Below are 20,207 nucleotides of genomic sequence, written 5' to 3' on the forward strand. Positions count from 1 at the left end.
CTGTGCGCAACTGAACCAAATGATATCACAGTTTCCCCCCCATCTAACTGGGAATTGTTTTTGTGAAGGTGTTGAACATTTCCCATCAGGTCTCTGTCTTTCCCATAGGCAGTATTCCTGGAGAGAGAGAGAGAGGCTGTGTTTTCTTAGATAGATTTATGTCAGCAGAGGTAGAGGGAAGCATCTCGTTTTTCTTCTTTCTCGACAGATCTTGCAACGGATTGATGACAACACAACTGTATCCTACGATGTGGCAGCTGGTGCTGCTGCTGGCGTTGTGTCACCCAGGTGAGTCCTGGTTTGGCCTCGACCCTTGACAGTCCTTTCTTTTTAAAGGAGGGTGATGACCTCTTGTTTTGTGTTCCCAGGGACTTCATAAATGTGCGTCGGATTGAGAGAAGGAGAGACCGGTACATTTCATCAGGGATGGCAACAGTTCACAGCGCACGTCCCCCTACTTCCAAATATGTCAGGTATAAAGAGTCCTATGGATGGTGCTTTGATCTATTTTACTACCTGTAGGTTTCCTCTGATGCACCGGCTTAAATCGTGCATAAGTCTTTGACTTTTAATTTCTGAAAAATAAAAAGTTTCATGGACAAGACACAATGCAAATTACACCAGCATTTCCCAAAATGAAAATAAGACCTTGGATACTTCTAAAACTAGGTAGCCTAGTATGTAATGTGAAATGAGACAACATGAAACTATATGGTAGTTTTATGCATAATTTAGGGGGACTCCTAAGATATTTAGAAATAAAAAATAAATAAATAAAAGAGGGGAGGGAATTAACAACCTGGTTAACCACGGACTTATGTTGAATGTCTTCCAGAACCAACAGAATGCTAAGCTGGGTTGGGGAGAGAGGGAATTAGCCTGGCTGAACCTCTGATTGTTATCCTGGAGAGGTGGACATTAGGTTCAGAGGAATCTGCACCACAGGGCTAAAATATCCCCCTCCCTGTACTGTATGGGGATGTTTTAGGAGGAAGCAAAGGGGAAAGGGCACCTTTTCCCTTTCTCCTTCTCCAGAACTAAACCTGAGCTCTTCAGTGCTAAATAGCACAGTAGGGGAAGGTTTCATGAAGATGGGGAAACAAGAAAGGTGTTTTGCATGTGACTGACAGTCAGTAACCCTTGATCCTTGGGGAAGTTGCGGGTGTTGAGGTGTCCACTCAAACCAGCTTTTCAACGAAATGGTTCCCAGCTGCTGTCTTGTGATGAGCAGAGCTCTTGCCGAAGCACCAAGGCCCCCTTTGTTGTTCTCAGAGCCTCTGCCTCAGGTGACCAGCCAGGTTGTCGTTGCTCACCAACTTCATTTTTCTGACTAACAGCATTAAAAAGTCATTGGCCTTTAGCTCAGCGTCTGCGTAGCTGTTGGGGGAAATCTGTGAGAAGGGCAGCGTACATTCCCCAAATCGCATGCGCATGATGAAATACAACACGCCTTGTCTCTTTGTCTTGATCAAGCTGATTGGATTTCTAGCATTTGAAATGCGTGGGAAGTGGTTGAAAATATGAGTTTTCTACTTCAGGTGTCCATACACTGAAATGGAACAGGCATGACACCTGTTGCACCCTGCTCTTCTCTTCCCAAACACCATTCCCTCTAAACTGCTGTTGCCTTTCTGGTTTCCACTTTGCTAGGCAAGAAGTTCCAAGGGCACTACACAGCTGGGTTTAGTTTCCCTTGGATGGGGGTGCAGGGATGACTTAGGATTTCTTTTGTAAAACTTGCTTTCGGTGACAGAAAACACACTCCTCCAGTAAAACAGGAGCTTGCTCTTTTAAATGGGAACTGAGGCACTCCCAAAGAAATGCAGCACATGCACAGATGCTCATGGCTTCTGAAGTTATTAATAATAAAAATAAATAATAAAATTTTATTTATACCTCCCCGACCAGAGCCAGGCTCAGGGCGACTAACACCAATAAAATTACAATAAAACATAATGGGGGGGGGGACAAACAAACAAACAAACCAATTTATTAAAATACGGGTTAAAATATAATTTAAAATGCAGCCTCATTTTAATAGTAGTGCATAAATCAAAACAATAAGGGGAGGGAAACATAAGGGTCAGACTGAGTCCAAACCAAAGGCCAGGTGGAACAGCTCTGTCTTGCAGGCCCTGCGGAAAGATGTTAAGTCCCGCAGGGCCCTAGTCTCTTGTGACAGAGCATTCCACCAAGTCAGGACCAGTACTGAAAAGGCCCTGGCCCTAGCTGAGACAAATCTAACCACCTTGCGGCTTGGGACCTCCAAAGTGTTACTTATGGAGCTTAAGTTCCTCCGTGGGGCATACCAGGAGAGGCAGTCCCGTAGGTACGAGGGTCCTAGGCCACATTAATGGCCTGGCCTGGGCCCAAGTTAACTGTAACAACTCATTCCTCTATGGCCCATGTCATAAAACCCCTGCTGCATTTATCAGCATCTTCGGAAAAGTGCTCAGGGAGGGGTTTTCTGTCTCATGGTGTCACATTTATGGAAGAGGAGACCTGCCAAGATCTTCTTTGTGGTGGGTTTCTTTGTAGGGGGCTGAAAAAATGTGTGGCTCTTAAACCGTATCGGGGGGTGGGGGGAATTCAGTTACTCATAAGAGGGGGGAAATTGGTATGTGCTTGATATTTTCATGATTTCAGAGTACACTGCTTTGGGCACAGGATTTTCTATATCAAGCCCAATTCTTTCATGGGCAGCCTTCCAAGGGTTGCATGATGGGGATGGGGTGGGGCCACAGGCAAAAGTAGGTGGGGCAATGGGTATTCCTCTTGCAGATATTCCACCAATGAAAAAGGCCAGGTTTCTGCAAAACTCTTCCGTTCTCCAGCCAGACCAGCGAGAGGCATGGTTGCAGTTCAAGGACACATTCCAATCAGGAAAGAACACTTCCGGGCCAAGCCAGGGGAGAGGGGGCATGGCTTAGGGAGTCTGGAAGGCCAGGTGGAGAGACACAGAGGGCCACATTCAGCTTCTGGGCATGTGGCTCCACACATCTGTTCTAGGTAACAACCAGCTATTAAATTGCTTCTGCTGTGACAACTCTCGCCCTCCCCGCCCCCTTGTTGTTGGTTTTTTCCAGAGCGGAAAATGGTCCAGGTGGTTTCGTTGCTCTGAAATGTCCCACTAATCCGAACCTCTGTACCTTGTTCTGGATACTCAATACAGACCTCAAGGTAAGGCATGTCTTGTCCTGGAGTGTTTTCAGTTGAATGAGCCAGATTGTGACCATTTCTCTCCTGCTCTACCACTGTTGTGCTTTGCTTTTTAAATGGCTCCTTGTCACCTCCAAGGTCTCAAACCTTGGAAACTTCTGGGTCCTGATTAGACGTTTTGCACGTGAATCAAACGGCAATGTGGCCCAGATGCTGTAGTGCCGTTGAAATCCATTCCTGCTCCCCTCTGATGAATGTGGTATGTGGTTGTACTGCTGAGGATCAAGATGTGTCTTGGAGAACGGTCCAAGCAAGAGGCGAGGGCTGCTCTCCCTCCAGAAAGCAGAATCAGACCAACTGCATAGCTTTGCTAGGCAATGAGTGCCCTGTTTGGGGATATAACTTGGACCGATGAGATGAGAGAGAGGTACTGAACAGAGGAATATGCAGGGAAGAGGGAGATTTTAAGGAGACTCTACATTGAACCAGCCTGAGATCTATGGGTATAGGGGCAATGTACAAATTTAATAAATATAGTAGTAGTGGTGGTAGTAATAGTAGTAGTAATACTATCCTGTGGTGTTTATAGCTAACATAACAGTATTACCTGTAACAAAATGTTGCAGTGTGACTGACAACCCACCGACACAGTTAAGGATTATCGTGCTTGCCAGCTGGGATCAGAAATTGCTCAGTTCTGCGGTTCCTTTCTCTGTGGCATTCTCTTAATCCTACGGTTTAAGGGGAGGAGCCATAGCACCATTGTAGACCTCATGCTTTGCATGTGGAGAAACCCCAAGCTGAGCCACTGGCATCTCCAGGTAGATATAGGGAAAGCGCTCTCTTATGAAAACTAGGAGAGCTACTGCCCACCCTTGAGGTGGGTGGACCAAAGCATTGATTCAACATAAGGCAGCTTCCTATATTCCTATGTTCATTTCTACTGCCCCAGCTTAAAGAGAGCAGTGGTTGAGCACATGCTTAGCACTGGATGCCTCGGGTTCATTTAGTGGCATCTCCAAGCAAAGGGGATGTTGGGCAAAGACCTGAGAAATGCTGCCAGTTTGGGCCAGGCAGACCACTGCAGCTTCAGAACCTGTATCAGTGTTGAAGATTCTTCTCTGGCTTCATCCTTCGTCTCTTCCTGCAGGGCCGGCTTCCCCGCTACCTCATCAACCAAAGCTTGAGCGCCACCATGACGGAATTTGTTTTCCACCTGCGCAAACGTGTTATGGAGGTCATGGCGAGATCTTAGGTTCTTGGAACTCCTTGCTCTGATGTTGCCTTTTGAGCGTGCTCAAACCCAACAAGGTCCAAAGAACTGGAGTATCTTTTTTCCTTCTTCTTCTTCTTCTTCTCTCTCTTCCTGCCAGAGAACAAAGACAAAATCTCACAGCTGACGTTCTGGATCAGGCTGAAGAGCCTTTCCTTGTGTCTTCAGGTTGTCAGCCAGGTAAAGGGCTGAAGGTGATGACCAAATGGCAAGAGGGAGGTCGAGACAAAGCAGGTGGTCCGTGCCCAAGCGAATTGGTGAGAAGCACCGAGGTGGTTTCTTCCAGCCTTTCACCGATGATCAAAGTTAACATTGCTACTAGAACTTGAGCCATGTATGGATTCCGATGTGCCAAATTCCTTCATGATCATGCTTCCAGAACCTGCCAAGTGCTTACCTGTATAGCCCCCTTCCTTTCTCCCTGGGTGTAATCATGATTTGTGTGTCCATGAACTTATCTAGTTGCCTTCCATGGCGGAACAGAAGTGCACCATCAGATAACCTGCACACACAGTCGCACGGCTGAAGTGCAGCAGGTTAAGCCAGAAAGTGTCCCAGGCACTGCTACTGGTCGTCCACCTTTCGGCATAGCTGTGAGGGCGTCAGGAGGTTTTATTGCCCGAATGTTTGGATGAAATTTGCCTATTGTATGCTTGGTAATGGCCAGAGAGAACGAAATCTCCTGCCCCCTGTCAAGTACCTGGTCTTCAGCGGTGCACCAAAACTGACACCTTGGCTTGAAAGCATTGCTGTTCCCAGTTCCGTGTTGCTTTATTTTCCAGTTTCTCCTCCTACCCATGAGTAGCAAAGACTCTAAAATAAGCTTCCGTAGACTAAACTGACCCAGTGGTTGGTTGGTGGTTCCTGGGTTTGATTGTGGCCTCATCACTCTGGAGTAGGCTTCAAATGTTAGTAATGGAGGCCAAGATCTATAATCGGTTCTATTGACTTGTTAATATATAGAGAGGCCAGAGCCCTTATCTGCCGTGTGTGTGTGTGTGTGTGTGTGTGTGTGTGTGTGTGTAGTGGAGGAGCATCCTTGGAAACTTCCTGCCTGGTGCCTATCGGAGCTAAGCATTGAAAGCAGCCTGTTGTTTCATGAAGCATGAACTGGGTTTGCCATAGAAGTGAGACTAGTATAGACCTATCACCAGAGCAGATGTTTATATTAACCTCCTTCCTTCGCTCCCCAAAATCCTTAAGTTGCCTTCCTCTGCTCTCCTGCATTCGCTGTTGATAACCAGTATTCTCCAGGTGAAAAACTACGTAGCTCATGAATCAATCTTCAGAGCCTTGAGTTCTGTGTCTTTCTCCCCACACCCTGCCTTGCTTGGGTGTAGAAAGCTGGAGATGTGGTGGACATAACATCTCCAGGCCTTTTGGTCTGCCATTGACTGAAATTGCCTTGAGTGGAATCGACATTTCTAATCCCTTCAGAGGATCAGCTTTGGGACACAGGAGGGTGGGGCAGAAGTGAAATGCCTTTGCTTCAACATAGTAAGTGCAATAATCCTGGCACAGAGCTAACATGCAACTTACCAGAAGTGTCCAAAGTTCTTGGCCTCAAATGTCAACTGTTGTCCAAAGCCATTTGGGTTAAACCGCACTGACTCCTGTGATTCTCCACTTCAGCGGGACCACTTTCAGCAGAAGTAGTATGGGGGACTGCACAGAGATTGCAGCCTTAAGGCAGATATTTTGTGTTCTCTCCCATCCCACTGCAATCTGGCTCGTATGTGTGGGAGGTGACTTCTCGAGCAATTCCTGCACTTTTAGAGGCTCTAGAATCAGAATTAGTCTTGTAGCGAGAGTCACGCATGGCTGCTTGCTCGCTCGGTGCATTTTAAGACCCCCAAGGCAGGACTTGAGGTCAAAAGGTTGAAATGAAAGCAAATAAATATATTCTGCACTGGATTTATTGGGGGAGTAAACTGCACACCTGGCTTACACAACAACGGGGCAGCTAGCATGTGTGCCAGACCTGTTCTTGCAGGCGTATTTTCAGCAGTTGAGCCCCCCCCCCCAATACTTTTGTATACTGGTTTCTCCCCTTTGCCTTGCCTCAGTTTGTGTGTTTTGTGCAGTGGGTGGAACTTGTAGGAAGTCCTGTCCCCTCCATCTGATATCTTTGTCGGAATAGGGAGGCTTGTAAGAAGCTTTTCCTATTGCGGGGTGGGGTGAGTTTCCAGACACCACGATGGGCTTCCAGGGATGAAAAAGAGGCTCGCCATCCAGGGAAGTTGTCCGAAGTGACTTGCTTTACAATATTTCTGCATTTTTTGCCAGCATCGGAGATTTGCCCGAGTTCCCGTTTCTAAGAATCGGCTATTAATCTTATTAAAGCGCCTTGGGTTGTTCGTAAGCATTTCAAATGGACTGTGAAAAGGGAGGCTTACAGACTTTGTGAATCTAATGCACAGAAACTGTTTTCTTTTATGTGTTCATGGGGAGTGGACCTGCACACCTCATTTAAAAAGCCACTTGAATAACACATATGCCTTTTGCATTGATTCTTTGTTACTTGATCTAATAAAATCTAGTGACAACTTTCCTCTGGCTCAATGTGTCTTTCTGCCTAGCATGGGATATCCCTTCACTTTCGAATCTCCATCCATGAAGAACAGAGCTAATCTACCAACTCAAAAATACCACACTGAGGATATGACTCTTACCTTAATTGCTGAACCCTGTGTTCCAGGCTAGCTCCTGCTCCTCCTCTCTTTTAACTTATGTGAGCTGCTTTGGGAGACAGTAATTATCTGGAAAGTGGAATAAAACAATTACACAGTTTACTGGCGTTTTGGCAGCATGATTGCAACCCTGCTTTCCCAGGGGCAAATCTCTTTGTGTTCATTGGGATTTCCTCCCCAGATCATTTGCCTGGGAATTTCAGAGTGTTCTGTTGCTTTTGCCCTAGGAGCAATCCTGGGAAGCAGATTTACTGTTGTTCAGCATTTTACAGATGGAAAATTCTAATATAGAGAGTCTGATCTGATAACACCAGTTAGCAACTTACATTTAGAAACTGCTCACGTGTGCAGTCTACTTGCACAGCTAGTGTGCCGCCCAAGTGGTGAACTTCTGCAGGGTTGCAGATTTGAAGATCTACTGTCCACATGAGTAGATTACTCCTGTGAGCATATATATTTTTTAGCACAAGATAGGATGTTGGTCTTCCAGTGGAAACAAATCCATGCACAACCCAAGGTCACAAAATGAGTTTTATAGTAGAAGTGGGGACATAAAATTAAATGGAAAAGGCTAAGAATTGCAAATGGGTATGTGGTTATTCTATTAATCCTGGGCAGAGTAAGGCTACTCTAAACAGCCATGACTTCCTCCAAAGACTTCTTGAAACTGAGAGTCGTTTGTGGACCCCTATTCCTGTCCCAGAGCTACAGTTCCCAGAGGTCCCTGTCACTATAGATCGATTGCGGATTAATCCACTTTGGCAGTTGGGAAGCCATGACTGTTTTTACACTGTTATCATAGTACTTTAAGGTGGAATGTGGCCTGAGTCTAACTCCAGGGCTGGCCCAAGACATGTTGCTTCCTGAGGCAACAGGCAAAATAACCCATACACATGCTCTTTCCACCTCCAGTAGCCAACTGGGCTGGCCACTGAATCCTAGGTAAAAAAGAAAGGTAAAGGGCCCCTGGACGGTTAAGTCCAGTCAAAGGCGACTATGGGGTTGCGGCACTCATCTCGCTTTCAGGCCGAGAGACCTGGTGTTTGTCCACAGACAGCTTTCCGGGTCATGTGGCCAGCATGACTAAACCACTTCTGGCACAATGGAATACCATGATGGAAACCAGAGCGCATGGAAACACTGTTTACCTTCCTGCCACAGTAGTACCTATTTATCTACTTGCACTGGCGTGCTTTCAAACTGCTAGGTTGGCAGGAGCTGGGACAGAGCAATGAGCTCGCTCCATTGCGGGAATTCAAACTGCTGACCTTCCAATCGGGAAGCCCAAGAGGTTCAAGTGGTTTAGACCACAGCGCCACCCACATCCACCAAATCCTACTTCAATACTAACAACAGGGCAAAGCACAGACCCTAAGGCAGTTACAAAGGGCGAGAGCAAGATGCACAACACACAACTCTCTTCTCCAACAGAAGGAATGGTTGGGGAGTTCAGGAAGAAGAGCTATGGGGCACCACTGCCTCCTCCCATAAGCCACTAGAAGCAGTCACCTCACTCTGCCTAATGATAGGACCAGCCCTGCTATGGTCAAACGACCTACTTGGCAATTAAGCTCTTTGGGTGCAAGCCACTGTCTTGCCCACTGTAACCAAACTTGCAAATTAGCTGTGAGGATAAACTGAGATGGCTCTATTTATGCTACCCTGAGCTGCTTGGAGGAAGGGCTGGTGGCAAAAGGAATAGATGGCGGAATTTCTCCCAGTGGATAACACAGCAAGGCCTGGCTTCTGTTCTGCCTTTCCGTGCCTCTTCTCCTCTGGCTTCATGTGGCTCTACAGTGCCTCGCAACTCATCTAATCCTGCGGTCTCTCTTCTTGAAAATACGAAAAACGAACCTACTTTTCATTCCATATAAACACAGAGGCAACATACAATACACTATTTCATACTCGGCAGTTTGTTATAAAGGCCTTAAGCTATGGCGGAAGGGGGAGAATCTCACATGATCACTGCTTATGATGTGCAGATGATATTTAAAGAGAATTCATAGAACTCCTTTGCCTTCCCACCCCCCAAGCAGAGTTCCTTTACTACTTGGACTTACGTCTGCCCCATCCATTTTCTCTCCATCTTCTGTTTTAACTTTGGTTTTTAACGCGTTTCAATATGCTGGTCTCGAGCCTGTCTTAGCATTTACAGCACATTGCAAGAGAGAGAGAGAGAGAGAGAGAGAGAGAGAGAGAGAGAGAGAGATGAACTTCTGGTACAAAGTTTGCAGCTGCTGTTGCCATATAGAAGATGAACTGGAGAAGAATCCATTGGTGGTTGGGTATGTGTTACAAATCAGCTTTTTCATTTAGCAAGCCCCGAGCTTCTGCCAAATTTATAATAAGCAATGGCAGACAACAGCATAAATTAAGGTAAGTGCGTTCTGCTTTCCAAGTGATGCTGTACGGAAGCTGGCAGTTCTGGAATTCTGGAAGTACAGAATATTGCTGTTTAGGGTCCCAGTTGGCCAGACAACCCCACCCTTTCCCAGGATATTCCATTTCATCCCCACTCCCAACAACCAGGTGGCATTTCCTTCCTCCATTAGAGTTCTGTGTCTAAATATTTCAGTTCTACTTTTGCAAATCTTAGCATTCCCCCAAGCCTGCTGAAAACCTCCTCCTCCTGCAATGGTGTTTTGGTTATGTACCTTACAGGATTCATCATGAAAGGATTCTGCCTTTCTTGCTTTCACAGTTTAGCTACTGTTTCAATGTACAGTGTTTTGTTTGATTCACAGTCTGTGTGTGCCTTCACAAAAGCCCTCTTGAATTATATGCACACTTTAATTCTAGGGCTGCAGCATTAAATGCTTCTATTAATCAGCTTTTAATTAATTGGTCTACTTTAATTGAGAGTGACTTTTTAGTCTGAAAAATTATTGTGAATAAATGTACATAAAGGTAAAAGGACCCCTGACCATTAGGTCCAGTCGTGGCCGACTGGGGTTGCGGCGCTCATCTCACTTTACTGGCCGAGGGAGCTGGCATGCAGCTTCCGGGTCATGTGGCCAGCATGACCAAGCCACTTCTGGCGAACCAGAGCAGTGCATGGAAACGCTGTTTACCTTCCCGCTGGAGCGGTACCTATTTATCTACTTGCACTTGACGTGACCTTCTGATCGGCAAGTCCTAGGCTCTGTGTATGTACGGAACAAGGCTCAAATCCAAGGTTTCCATTCCCAACCTGGTATCTACCAGGCTAAAGAGATGCATTGTGCTTGTCGCAATGGTAAACCTGTGCCCAGGCTGTACTGCTTTGGACTGAAGTTGCAGGAATCACAACATGAAAGAAATGTTGTTTCTGTGCATGAAAACAATTAGCTTGTCAGGGAGAAGACTATGCCTCTCCCTCAATATGCTAGCTGTCTCTGTGCAGGGACTGTTTTTGTTCAGAGAACAGACCGTCTGAGTGACCCATTATTCAGGGACGATCTCGGATTTACAGAAGCTGTCCTGGTTTCTGATTTGATCCTGGAATGTCCTGCTTTTCCATAGAACGTCCCTATTTTCATTGGAGAAATGCTGGAGAGTATGGAATAGAATGTTCCTGGGGCTTTTTTTCAGCTGGATCTTGCCAGCACCTCTCAGGTGGGTGTCACTGCATTCTAAGAGAACGAGGGAGGCGTTCATGGTGAGTTCCAGTACTTCTTTTCCTAGAAAAATAGAACTGGACTTTCCTATTTTCGTTGGAGAAATGGAGGAGGTTATGTGAGAAGCATTTGCCCATATGAGCTCCCACTTTCAATCCAAAGTGATAAAGCCCAGATACCAGATACAGTACCTAGGAAGCTGCCTTCTATTGATCCAGACCATTGGTCCATGTAGCACAGTATGGTTGACAATGACCAGCAAAGGTTCTCCAGGGTTTCAGACAGGGGACAATCGCAGATGTCAGAGATTGAGCATGTGCTCTACCACTGAGTGAGAACTTGGTGAGAAGTAGACCTAGGAGTCCTGTCTCAGTTTGAAGAGCCATTGTGATGCTGTTTGTTTGTTTGTTTGTTTGTAACCTTTCTGTTGCAGTGACACACTTCAGTATTTCAACAAGTTGCAGAAACGACGGGAATTAGAGGCTGTCAACTTGTGGAATGAACCAGTGGACAAGACTCACGTGGAACGGGATGATGATCATAAACTCCACATGTTGCTGGAGAAAAGGTCAAAAACGCGCCGGGGATCAGAGGTATGTTGTCCTTGTGCACGGAATATTTTTGTTTGGGGGAGAATTTAATTGCAAGACATTTGCCCACGTACAGTCTGATAAGGGATAAGTGCCAGACAAGGATGTCCACAGACAAGAATTATTGTGTATGTGTGCCCACAAATACAGTGATGCATTGATGTAAGCATTAAAATAATATAAACTGGTTTCTAGTTTCTGTCGCACTCTAGTGTGACCCACAAATAAAAACTAGCATAGGGCTATGCAGGTGGGGTTGGCTAATTGCTTCCATTGAGTTATATTGGGTCAAAATAAACTTCTTGGAGGAATCTAACCCTTTCCTGACAAAAATAGCATCGGAAAGAGCAGTGATGTACCCCTTAATTGTCTGCCACATTCTGCTGTTTGCATCCATGGATGGGAGCCAGAAAAGTGATGCAACGCAGACGCAATCTGCATGAGTGGCATGACCTTTAGGAATAGGGGCCTCAGTGGGGTGCAGTGTGTTAATGCGCATGTAGGTGCACACACAAAGCAGCCCTTTAGAGATCCCTGTAATATATAGGCCTTTCTCCACACATACTTTACATGACGGTGGGCATTTTGCTGAAAAACATAGCTTAGTGGTTCATTCTTTTGATGGTCTCCTTTATCCTGACAAAGGAATACCGACGCTTGAGCTTTGACATCATCGCTCACCGGCAGATCCGTCGGAAGATGAAGGACCGATGGAAGCAAATCCTAGAAGTCTTGGGTATGGTGTCCTTGGGGGATTTCCACCACAGACCAAACTGGAGAGTGTTAGGAAAGCTATTATCCTTACTCGCTTTCATTTCTCTCAAGTTTGGTTTTAGTGTTCCATGACTAAAAACTACTCGAGCCTTCTCCCTGTTGACTTTGGAGGGGTGAAGACTATTATTCACCTATCCTTGGCCACTGTGAGAGCCGGATACCGGATTCTGTTCCTATCCAACAGGGCTGCTCTTGTTATTATTTATTGAGTTGGTTTTTGGAGTGGATATGGGCATAAATGATCTCTTCCCAATGTAGGGTTCAAAGCTGAAGCAGATGGGCTCCTCACTGTCACGTCCAGCACCTCATATGAATCCCTTCGCAATCCTCAAGAGGCCCGCAGGATCCACACTGCCCTGGCCGAGCAGACAACCATTTTTGGCTGGCATCGTGGTGGTCCACCCGAGAGATACCTCTTTGTCATTGTAAGCAGAGGAAGGATTCGGTAGAAACTTCTGTTGGGGCATGTGCTTGTCTGTGCAGTACATCACTGCAGGGACAGAAGCTGTGGGCCTAACCTACAGTGGCATAGAAGCTACCATGGAGGTAGAAGCAACAAGCAAGCTCCTCCAGGTAGCCTGACTGTGGTTTTCAAATACAGTGGTACCTCAGGTTAAGTATTTAATTTGTTCCAGAGGTCTGTTCTTAACCTGAAACTATTCTTAACCTGAAGCACCACTTTAGCTAATGGGGCCTCCTGCTGCTGCCGCGCCGCTAGAGCCCGATTTCTGTTCTTATCCTGAAGCAAAGTTCTTAACCTGAAGCACTATTTCTGGGTTAGCAGAGTGTGTAACCTGAAGCGCATGTAACCTGAAGCGTATGTAACCTGAGGTACCACTGTAACTGCTTCCAGTGTCATGAAGCCTCTGTGAGTTGACTCCTTCTAATGTGCTGATTGGCCTTACGAATCCTTTAATATCTTGCCACCCTCTCCCAAATATTTTTCTCTTTGTCCTCCAAATTAAGGGTGACATTTCCCCTCCTCCTAGTGTTGGGAGTGTGATGCCAAGTTTTCTGTTCAACATAGAGGGTGATGCCTTTAGGACAAAGCAATCCTTTTGAAATTTTCCCCCTTCTGCAGGTTAATGGCTAAAAATACGTGGCGTTTGCTTGGTTAGTCAGTTCTCTTGCTTTGAGGGAGAAAGATCTCAGTTTAATCTTTTCCTTTGTCTGGAACAGGACTTTGGTTGATTTCATTGGCATACTATGCCCTTTTAAAATGTGGGGTTTTTGGGGGGGTTATTAGGTTGTTTTAATTTTGATTATATATTTTGTGGTTTTATATTTTGATTTTGTTTTATGAACCACCCTGAAACCTCTGGGTATAGGGCGGTATATTAATGATGATGATGATGATGGGAAGAAGAATGCTTTGTTCTTTATCTGCAATAATTAAATAATTAAATAAAGGGTGTGCCAGCTCCTGTTTTCTTCTTCTTCTTCTTCTTCTTCTTCTTCTTCTTCTTCTTCTTCTTCAAAGGCCAAATAGTTTATTGGGAACTATTTTCTACAACAAAGGGTGGATGTCTCCTAGGCTAGAAAACAGTCAGAGCAGAACAACAATAAATCACTTTATCTCCGTTTCCCCCTTTTGAATGCTTTTAGACTCAGACTTCCTTTAATAAATCTAATTTACATTTTATTACCAGATACTTGTATCTTTGTAGTTAATTACATACTCCAACCCTACCCATTCAGTATTAGGCCTGTGCTACTAAGAACCTGGGAATCTCCCTCGTGACAGACGCTTCTTGAAATACTTTGTCCCCTGCCCCAAACAGACCATTTCTTTGGTTTGTTTTATATGTGTTTCCCTCACATCCTCTGTCTTTTAAAAGCGGGGTAGAGGCAGCTGGCAAAAATTAGCTTTTTGTTTGCTTAAAGATTTGGGGGATCCCTGACCCCTCTGGTGACCCAAGGATTGCCAATTCTCCCTCCTTCCATTATTTTACCTCACAATTACTGTGAGGTGACATGTAATTGAATCCGATATTTACTCCTGGCTTGGTGTGGGCATCATTTTTACATTTTCTACTTCAGGTGCCTTAGGCCAGCTCTATTGTGGGGTCTCAATGTACCCAACACTATCACCTTTTTTCTTTATTTTTGTCACCTTTCCTCCCCTAGGACAGGCTGCTTCTCCTTGATGTGGGAGATGAATTCCTCTCAGCGGCTCGGCACTTCTACCCCGTGGAGGACGAAGAGGACGATAGCTCTTCCAGCGATGGAGGACCTACAACACCTGGTCCTGTCTTGGTCACAATGAGCAACGAAGCTCAGGAAGAGATGGAGGAGGGCGTAGATGGGGAATAAGCCAAGGAGAAGACAGAAGTGAGGCAGACACTGAAGAAAGTGCGAAGAGGCAGATGCAACTCAACCTATGGATGGAAGAACGAATGTATTCAGTGTAGACTACTGAACCACAAACCTGTTGGAGACTCCCTTTGACACAAAGAACTTGTGCCCCCATTTCCTGTTCATGCTTTGCCCTCTTTCTTCTGTATTAATCTCATGAGTTAACAAATAGCATTGTTTCTCACGACGCTCAGTCTGTAGTTTTCTATAAAACAGGAGGTGAACATTTGGAAGGAAAACATAAACCAAAACATAGAACTGAAATGTTCTCCATAGCCAAAAATGTAGGGCTTTCCCACACACTGCCTTGATACCTTTACTTTAGGCTATGCCACTCAAGACTCAGAATAATAACAACAACAACAACAACAACAACAACAACAACAACACCCTGCCCATCTGGCTGGGTTCCCCAGCCACTCTAGGTGGCTCCCAACAGAATATTAAAAACACAATAAAATATCAGACATTCTCAGGGTGATGAATAATAATATCTCCATATTTTTCCAGGGCGTTTTCTCTTGCCTATGGCAGGGCCAGAGGCTGAGATAATAGAAAGATATCTTTGAGACTCTTTCTTCCCTTTATGAGATGAACTTTAGTTAGCTAGGAGGCTTTCCATGGAGTATAATAAATTACGTATATGACATAGAGGATTTGCAAACTCGTCTTAGCTGAATTCAGATTCCTTTAGCACTGAGTGTACACAATTCTGGTCATAAGGCTGAGGGTGTGGAGAGGCTCCTTCTGCAGTTGCGCTGCACATGCACCAGAATGTGGAATTTCAGCCTACAACAGAGCACATTGAGAGTCTAGACTTGCCGTCCACATGTTTGCTTTTAAAAAATAATTTATAGGCCTTAGTGTGGTTTAAAAAGGGGCGGGCAGTTGTTCCCACTGTGATGCACTGTACAAACTATCCCAACCCACCCACCAATTATTAGCAGACAGGAGAAGCCGGATATATTCAGCAAAATATGCCAATAAAGGCCACTTAGCATAATCTGCATGATTTGTACAGCACACCGGTTTGGATGTTTGGCACAGAAACTGAGTTACCCTGATGCTCTGTGTTTTGGGGGCCAAGGCTGTTGAGCTTTTTTTTTAGTTTTGCCCAAAGTTGTTCAACTTTTTTTCCCCTCTCAAAAATCTCCCCCCCCCCCAAAAGAGGGAATTTTTAAAAGCTATTTTTAAGGAAAATCACTAAAATCTAGACTTCTGGCATGGGTTGTCATACATCTGGATTTTCCCAGATATTGAACTGATTTCCACCTGGAAACTGTTTCCGACTGCCATATTCCAACTATGTATGGGAAATTCTGGATGTATGGCAACCCTACTCTGTGTGAGAGAGGAGGGCAGGACAGGAGGTTGTTAGAAGTGGGTTTAATGTACACAACATAGGAATAAAAATGGGGGGGAGTTACCCCCCCCTGGATGAAGCATAAGCCCCAGGTTCCCAGCTTTCACTTTGAAAAGCAAGTACACTGGTACTTCGGGTTACAAACACTTTGGGTTACAGACTCCGCTAACCCAGAAGTAGTACCTCATGTTAAGAACTTTACCTCAGGATGAGAACAGAAATCGTGTGGCGGCCACGGGAGGCCCCATTAGCCAAAGTGGTACCTCAGGTTAAGAGAATGGACCTCCAGAATGAATTAAGTTCGTAACCAGAGGTACCACTGTACATGTTTAGCAGTTGTAGAACCAGAGATGCAAGGCAAAAGGTGTGAGCAGGTATCCCTCTCTTTTGTTTTGAGAGAAGCTTGCCTGTTCCCACCTTTCATTTATGTATGTTTGCTCATATATCCAGGATTTATCCGTCAGAAATAGCATCCGGGTGGAATTTCCAAAAATCGGGGAAAATCATGGCAACCCATGTTGGAAGTGTGGATATTATTTTTATTTCTCGAAGTGTTGATTTTGATTTTCCTTAAAAATAGTTCAAAAGCTTCAATTTTATTTTATTTTATTGAGATTTTGCAAAAAGAAGAAGAAAGAAAGCTTAACTTAGACAAGTTTGGATTTTCACTTTTTGAAATATGGCAACCTCATGAGAAGAGAAGATTTCCTGGGGAGCTGGGAAAGATTGAGGGCACAAGGAGAAGGGGATGACAGAGGACGAGATGGTTGGGCAGTGTTATAGAAGCTACTAATGTGAGTTTGACCAAACTGCGGGAGGCAGTGGATGACAGGAGTGCCTGGTGTGCTCTGGTCCATGGGGTTACAAAGAGTCCAACACGACTAAACAACAACAACAGCCCTAGAGTATTTGCTTTCTTTACCACACCTGCAAAAAAAATAATCCTGTGTATGTCCATGGCAAACTACATACATAAATGTTGCCCATTGGCCATCCCTGCCTATAAAATGTTGGTTTTTCCCCCTGTCCTTTCTACAAGAAGGGTTGTTTTCTCTCCTCCTCCTTTTCCCTGTCCATTTTTGTGTGTGCTTCCAGGCCACCTGTTCTCCTTTCATCACCCTCTTCTCTCCAATCTCTCTGTGTACAACCTGTCCCTGATATACAAGCCGCCCGGAGCCTGGTGACAAGGATTGCTGCTGTCCCTGCCGCTAATCCCCCTGGCTCCTGTTTCTAAATAGCAGAGTCTCCGTTTGCGGGAAACAAAAGGCCCGGCTGGGGAAATTTCTCCCTTTCTTCTCCTTCCCCACAATATCCCAAGTATGCAATGGACTCAGGACGGCCTTTTCCTGGAGTCTGGATCGCAGGTTTCAAGCATCCAGCCTAGAGGTTGGGAAGAAATGTTGGAAACTGCTCTATTTGTCCCTCTTGGCAGAGACATGCAAACACATATATCTCTTCCTGTCCCTATCCTTTCTGACAGCTGAGAACTGCTAGGTAATTAATGAGTCTTCTTCTCTCCCCCCCCCCAAAACCTCCAGCTCATTTAACAACGTTCCTTGTGATGATTTTGTTCTTCCTTGTCAAGGTTTCTGTGGTTTTACACCTTTCACAGGAATCTCAGGCCTCTGGGAAAGGATACTCCTGCCTGTGTGTACAGATGCCCACGTTAACTGTTGCACCCTGGTTTTGAATTGAAGAGATTGGAAAACAGAATCACTGAACTGTCAAGTTGCAAGGGGTACCACAAGGGTCATCTAGTCCAGCCCCCTGCAAAAGCAGGAATCTTTCTGCCAACATGGGGCTCGAACCCACCACTCTGAGCTAAAGAATCTCATCCTCTACCAACTGAGCTATCCAGGGTCAAGTCACATAATACCTTTACATTGGGTTAAGTACTAAATTCATTCCGGAGGTACGTACTTAACCTGAAACTGTTCTTAACCTGAAGACCACTTTAGCTAATGGGGCCTCCTGCTGCTGCCGTGCCGCCAGAGCACGATTTCTGTTCTCAACCTGAAGCACTATTTCTGGGTTAGCAGAGTATGTAACCTGAAGCGTATGTAACCCGAGGTACCACTGTATAAGAATACATTGGTACAGCCACTTTTGGAATATCATCTACCCATATCATAGAGCTAGACAGTATGCTTTTTAAAAGAACATAACCCAACTGTGTAATGTTCAACTAAACCTGCAATCCAACACATCCACCTCAGAGTAAGTCTCATTGGCCTCAGAGGGACTTACTTCTGAGCAGATTTGCATAGGATCACAATGTAAAATGACAAAGGGATTGGAGTATCTTAGAGCATCCTGTGGGGAGCTAGATGGAAACTCAGTCCGATTTCGTAGGGCACAGTCGGAAGGGATGGCAATGTGCTCTCCTTTGACCACCACCCCCCTTACAAAAGGCAAGTGGGAAGGGCTAAAACCTCTCTTTCCTGCTGGCCCATTGCCTTCTGAGGCACAGCTGGTGATCCTTTGCATGTGGAACTCCTTGCCCCAAGACTTCTCTGTGTTCTACCAACAAATAAAAGCTTTCTTTTCCCAGTGGCTTTTGGTTCTGCTGTGGCTCAATTTAATTTAATTCGTCAGCCTGGGTTTATTGTTTTCTTGCTCTCTGCTGCATTTGTGTTTTTACTGATGGATTGTTGTTTTTTTGTATGCCTTTTATATTTTATAAGCCGCCTTAAGCAACTCTTTTTTTTGGAGTGGGGAAAGCAAGGTATAAATCTTTGTATAAATAACAAAATGGCAATAAGTGCGTGTGTGTTGTTTGTTTTTCCCAACTGCCTAAGCCTTAACAGTCTCGCTCCCTTCTTGGCCCTGAGCAAAGGTCAGCATGTTATGATCCTCACTATGGGAAAACAAATAGCTACTCCTCTGTTTTTTTGGCTAGAGGCCTTGTAGGAACAGCAAGCCAAGTTATAGTCCCCCTGGGCCACAAGTGTGCTGGTAAGCCTCACACTGATGCTTCACCCAACCCAGTCCACAGCTGCCTCCCCCTCCCCCTTGCACGTTGGGTCTGTTCAACGTGAGCCGCTCTGTATGGTATCTGCAATGGGCAAGCAATGTTTTTCCCAAAATGGATGGGGAAGGGAAAGCAGACGCAGCCTCAGTTTCTGTTTGGCCTGGAGAGTTTGTGGGTTTGTCTATGAAGAAATGTCAGCCCACCCTACTGCCAGACCATCCTGAATTCTCCCCAATTGTCTGATCTCAGAAGCAAAACAAGGACCTCCCTGCTTAGAACTTGAATGGGAGAAGGTCTGTCAGCCAGAATACTGTTGAGCGAGAATGGGTCTGCTCTGCTTTATTTATGTTGTTGTTGTTGTTTGTTGTTGTTGTTGTTAAAAGTGGAAGTCTGATATTTTGCTATCCTGTACAGATCTACATAGGGACAATGGTGGCGCTGTGGGTTAAACCAAGAGCCTAGTACTTGCCGATCAGAAGGTTGACGGTTCGAAACCCCGCAACGGGGTGAGTTCCTGTTGTTCGGTCCCTGCTCCTGCCAACCTAGCAGTTCAAAAGCACATCAAAGTGCAAGTAGATAAATAGGTACCGCTCTGGCAGGAAGGTAAATGGCATTTCCGTGCGCTACTCTGGTTCGCCAGAAGCGGTTTAGTCATGCTGGCCACATGACCCAGAAGCTGTATGCCGGCTCCCTCGGCCAATAAAGCAAGATGAGCGCAGCAACCCCAGAGTCGGCCACGACTGGACCTAATGGTCAGGGGCCCCTTTACCTTACAGATCTACATAAATAACATCATTGTTATTATTGCTATATTTTCTATACTTCTTTCATCTGAGGATCACAGGGCAGTTTACAATTTAAAAACACAAAAATACATACCATAGATTACCCATTTCATACCACCTTTTCTGTGGTGTCACACCGATAGTGGAATGCTCTCCCCGGAAAGGCTCACCTGGCAGCATCTTTACATTTCTTACAGCACCGGGCAAAAACATTCCTCTTTACCCAGGCCTATGGCTATTAAATAACCTATGGCCTGTAACAGTGTGGGGGAGGGGACTGTTATGATGATGATGATTTCATTATTAGCCTGTCCATCAGTATGCTTTTTACTATGTTTTTATCTTTGATGTTCTGTAATGTGCTTTTAAAGTTGTATACCACCTCAGGATCTTTTGATAAAGGACGTTATATAAATTAAACAAGTAAAAAATAATAACAACAACAATAAAAAAAATTCACTAGGGGCTATGCCCCTGCTCGCTTTGCTCACCACCACCCCCATGTTTGCCAAAGCCACCCTTATCCTTATCCTTTACATCTCGCCAAACTTCTTCTTGCAGACTTAGGCCACCTGTTTTCCTCCTCACGGGCCTCTATCTCCAGTTCCCTCCTTTCCTCTGATGCTGTTGCAATGGCCCAGCAGAGCC

At 45.3% G+C, this 20,207-nt stretch overlaps 2 protein-coding genes across 3 annotated transcripts in view; both read left to right on the plus strand.

Moving 5' to 3' along the window:
- The window catches only part of STARD3 (StAR related lipid transfer domain containing 3), a 28,758-nt gene extending 21,776 nt beyond the window's left edge, over positions 1-6,982 (plus strand). Inside the window, exons 12-15 of the mRNA XM_082196884.1 lie at positions 209-288; positions 369-473; positions 3,087-3,180; positions 4,310-6,982. Of these exons, the coding sequence (XP_082053010.1) occupies positions 209-288; positions 369-473; positions 3,087-3,180; positions 4,310-4,414 (384 nt within the window). The 3' untranslated portion in view covers positions 4,415-6,982. The remainder of the gene's footprint in view (positions 1-208; positions 289-368; positions 474-3,086; positions 3,181-4,309) is intronic.
- Positions 6,983-9,129: 2,147 nt separating this feature from the next.
- Positions 9,130-15,089, plus strand: LOC309517830 (melanoregulin-like). Of its 2 annotated transcripts, XM_082197409.1 has the most exons (6): positions 9,152-9,289; positions 9,320-9,410; positions 11,155-11,314; positions 11,957-12,047; positions 12,344-12,510; positions 14,213-15,089. In XM_082197409.1, exons 2-6 carry the CDS (start codon positions 9,334-9,336, stop codon positions 14,396-14,398), a joined length of 681 nt encoding a protein of 226 aa, XP_082053535.1. In that variant the 5' UTR covers positions 9,152-9,289; positions 9,320-9,333; the 3' UTR covers positions 14,399-15,089. The 2 variants fall into 2 exon arrangements, with proteins under 2 accessions (XP_082053536.1, XP_082053535.1); XM_082197410.1 differs by having other exon boundaries at positions 9,130-9,410.
- The last annotated feature ends 5,118 nt before the right edge of the window (positions 15,090-20,207 follow it).

The sequence above is a fragment of the Podarcis vaucheri genome (genome assembly GCF_965113315.1).
Source record: "Podarcis vaucheri genome assembly, chromosome: 13".
Classification (NCBI taxonomy): Eukaryota; Metazoa; Chordata; class Lepidosauria; order Squamata; family Lacertidae; genus Podarcis; species Podarcis vaucheri.

Bases quoted from the DNA above. Each gene is read 5' to 3' on its own strand.
- LOC309517830 (XM_082197410.1), top strand. From the start codon at position 9,334: ATGAACTTCTGGTACAAAGTTTGCAGCTGCTGTTGCCATATAGAAGAT. The intron at 11,315-11,956 runs GTATGTTGTCCT...ATCCTGACAAAG, and splicing joins AAACGCGCCGGGGATCAGAG to GAATACCGACGCTTGAGCTT. The intron at 12,048-12,343 runs GTATGGTGTCCT...TTCCCAATGTAG, and splicing joins GCAAATCCTAGAAGTCTTGG to GGTTCAAAGCTGAAGCAGAT.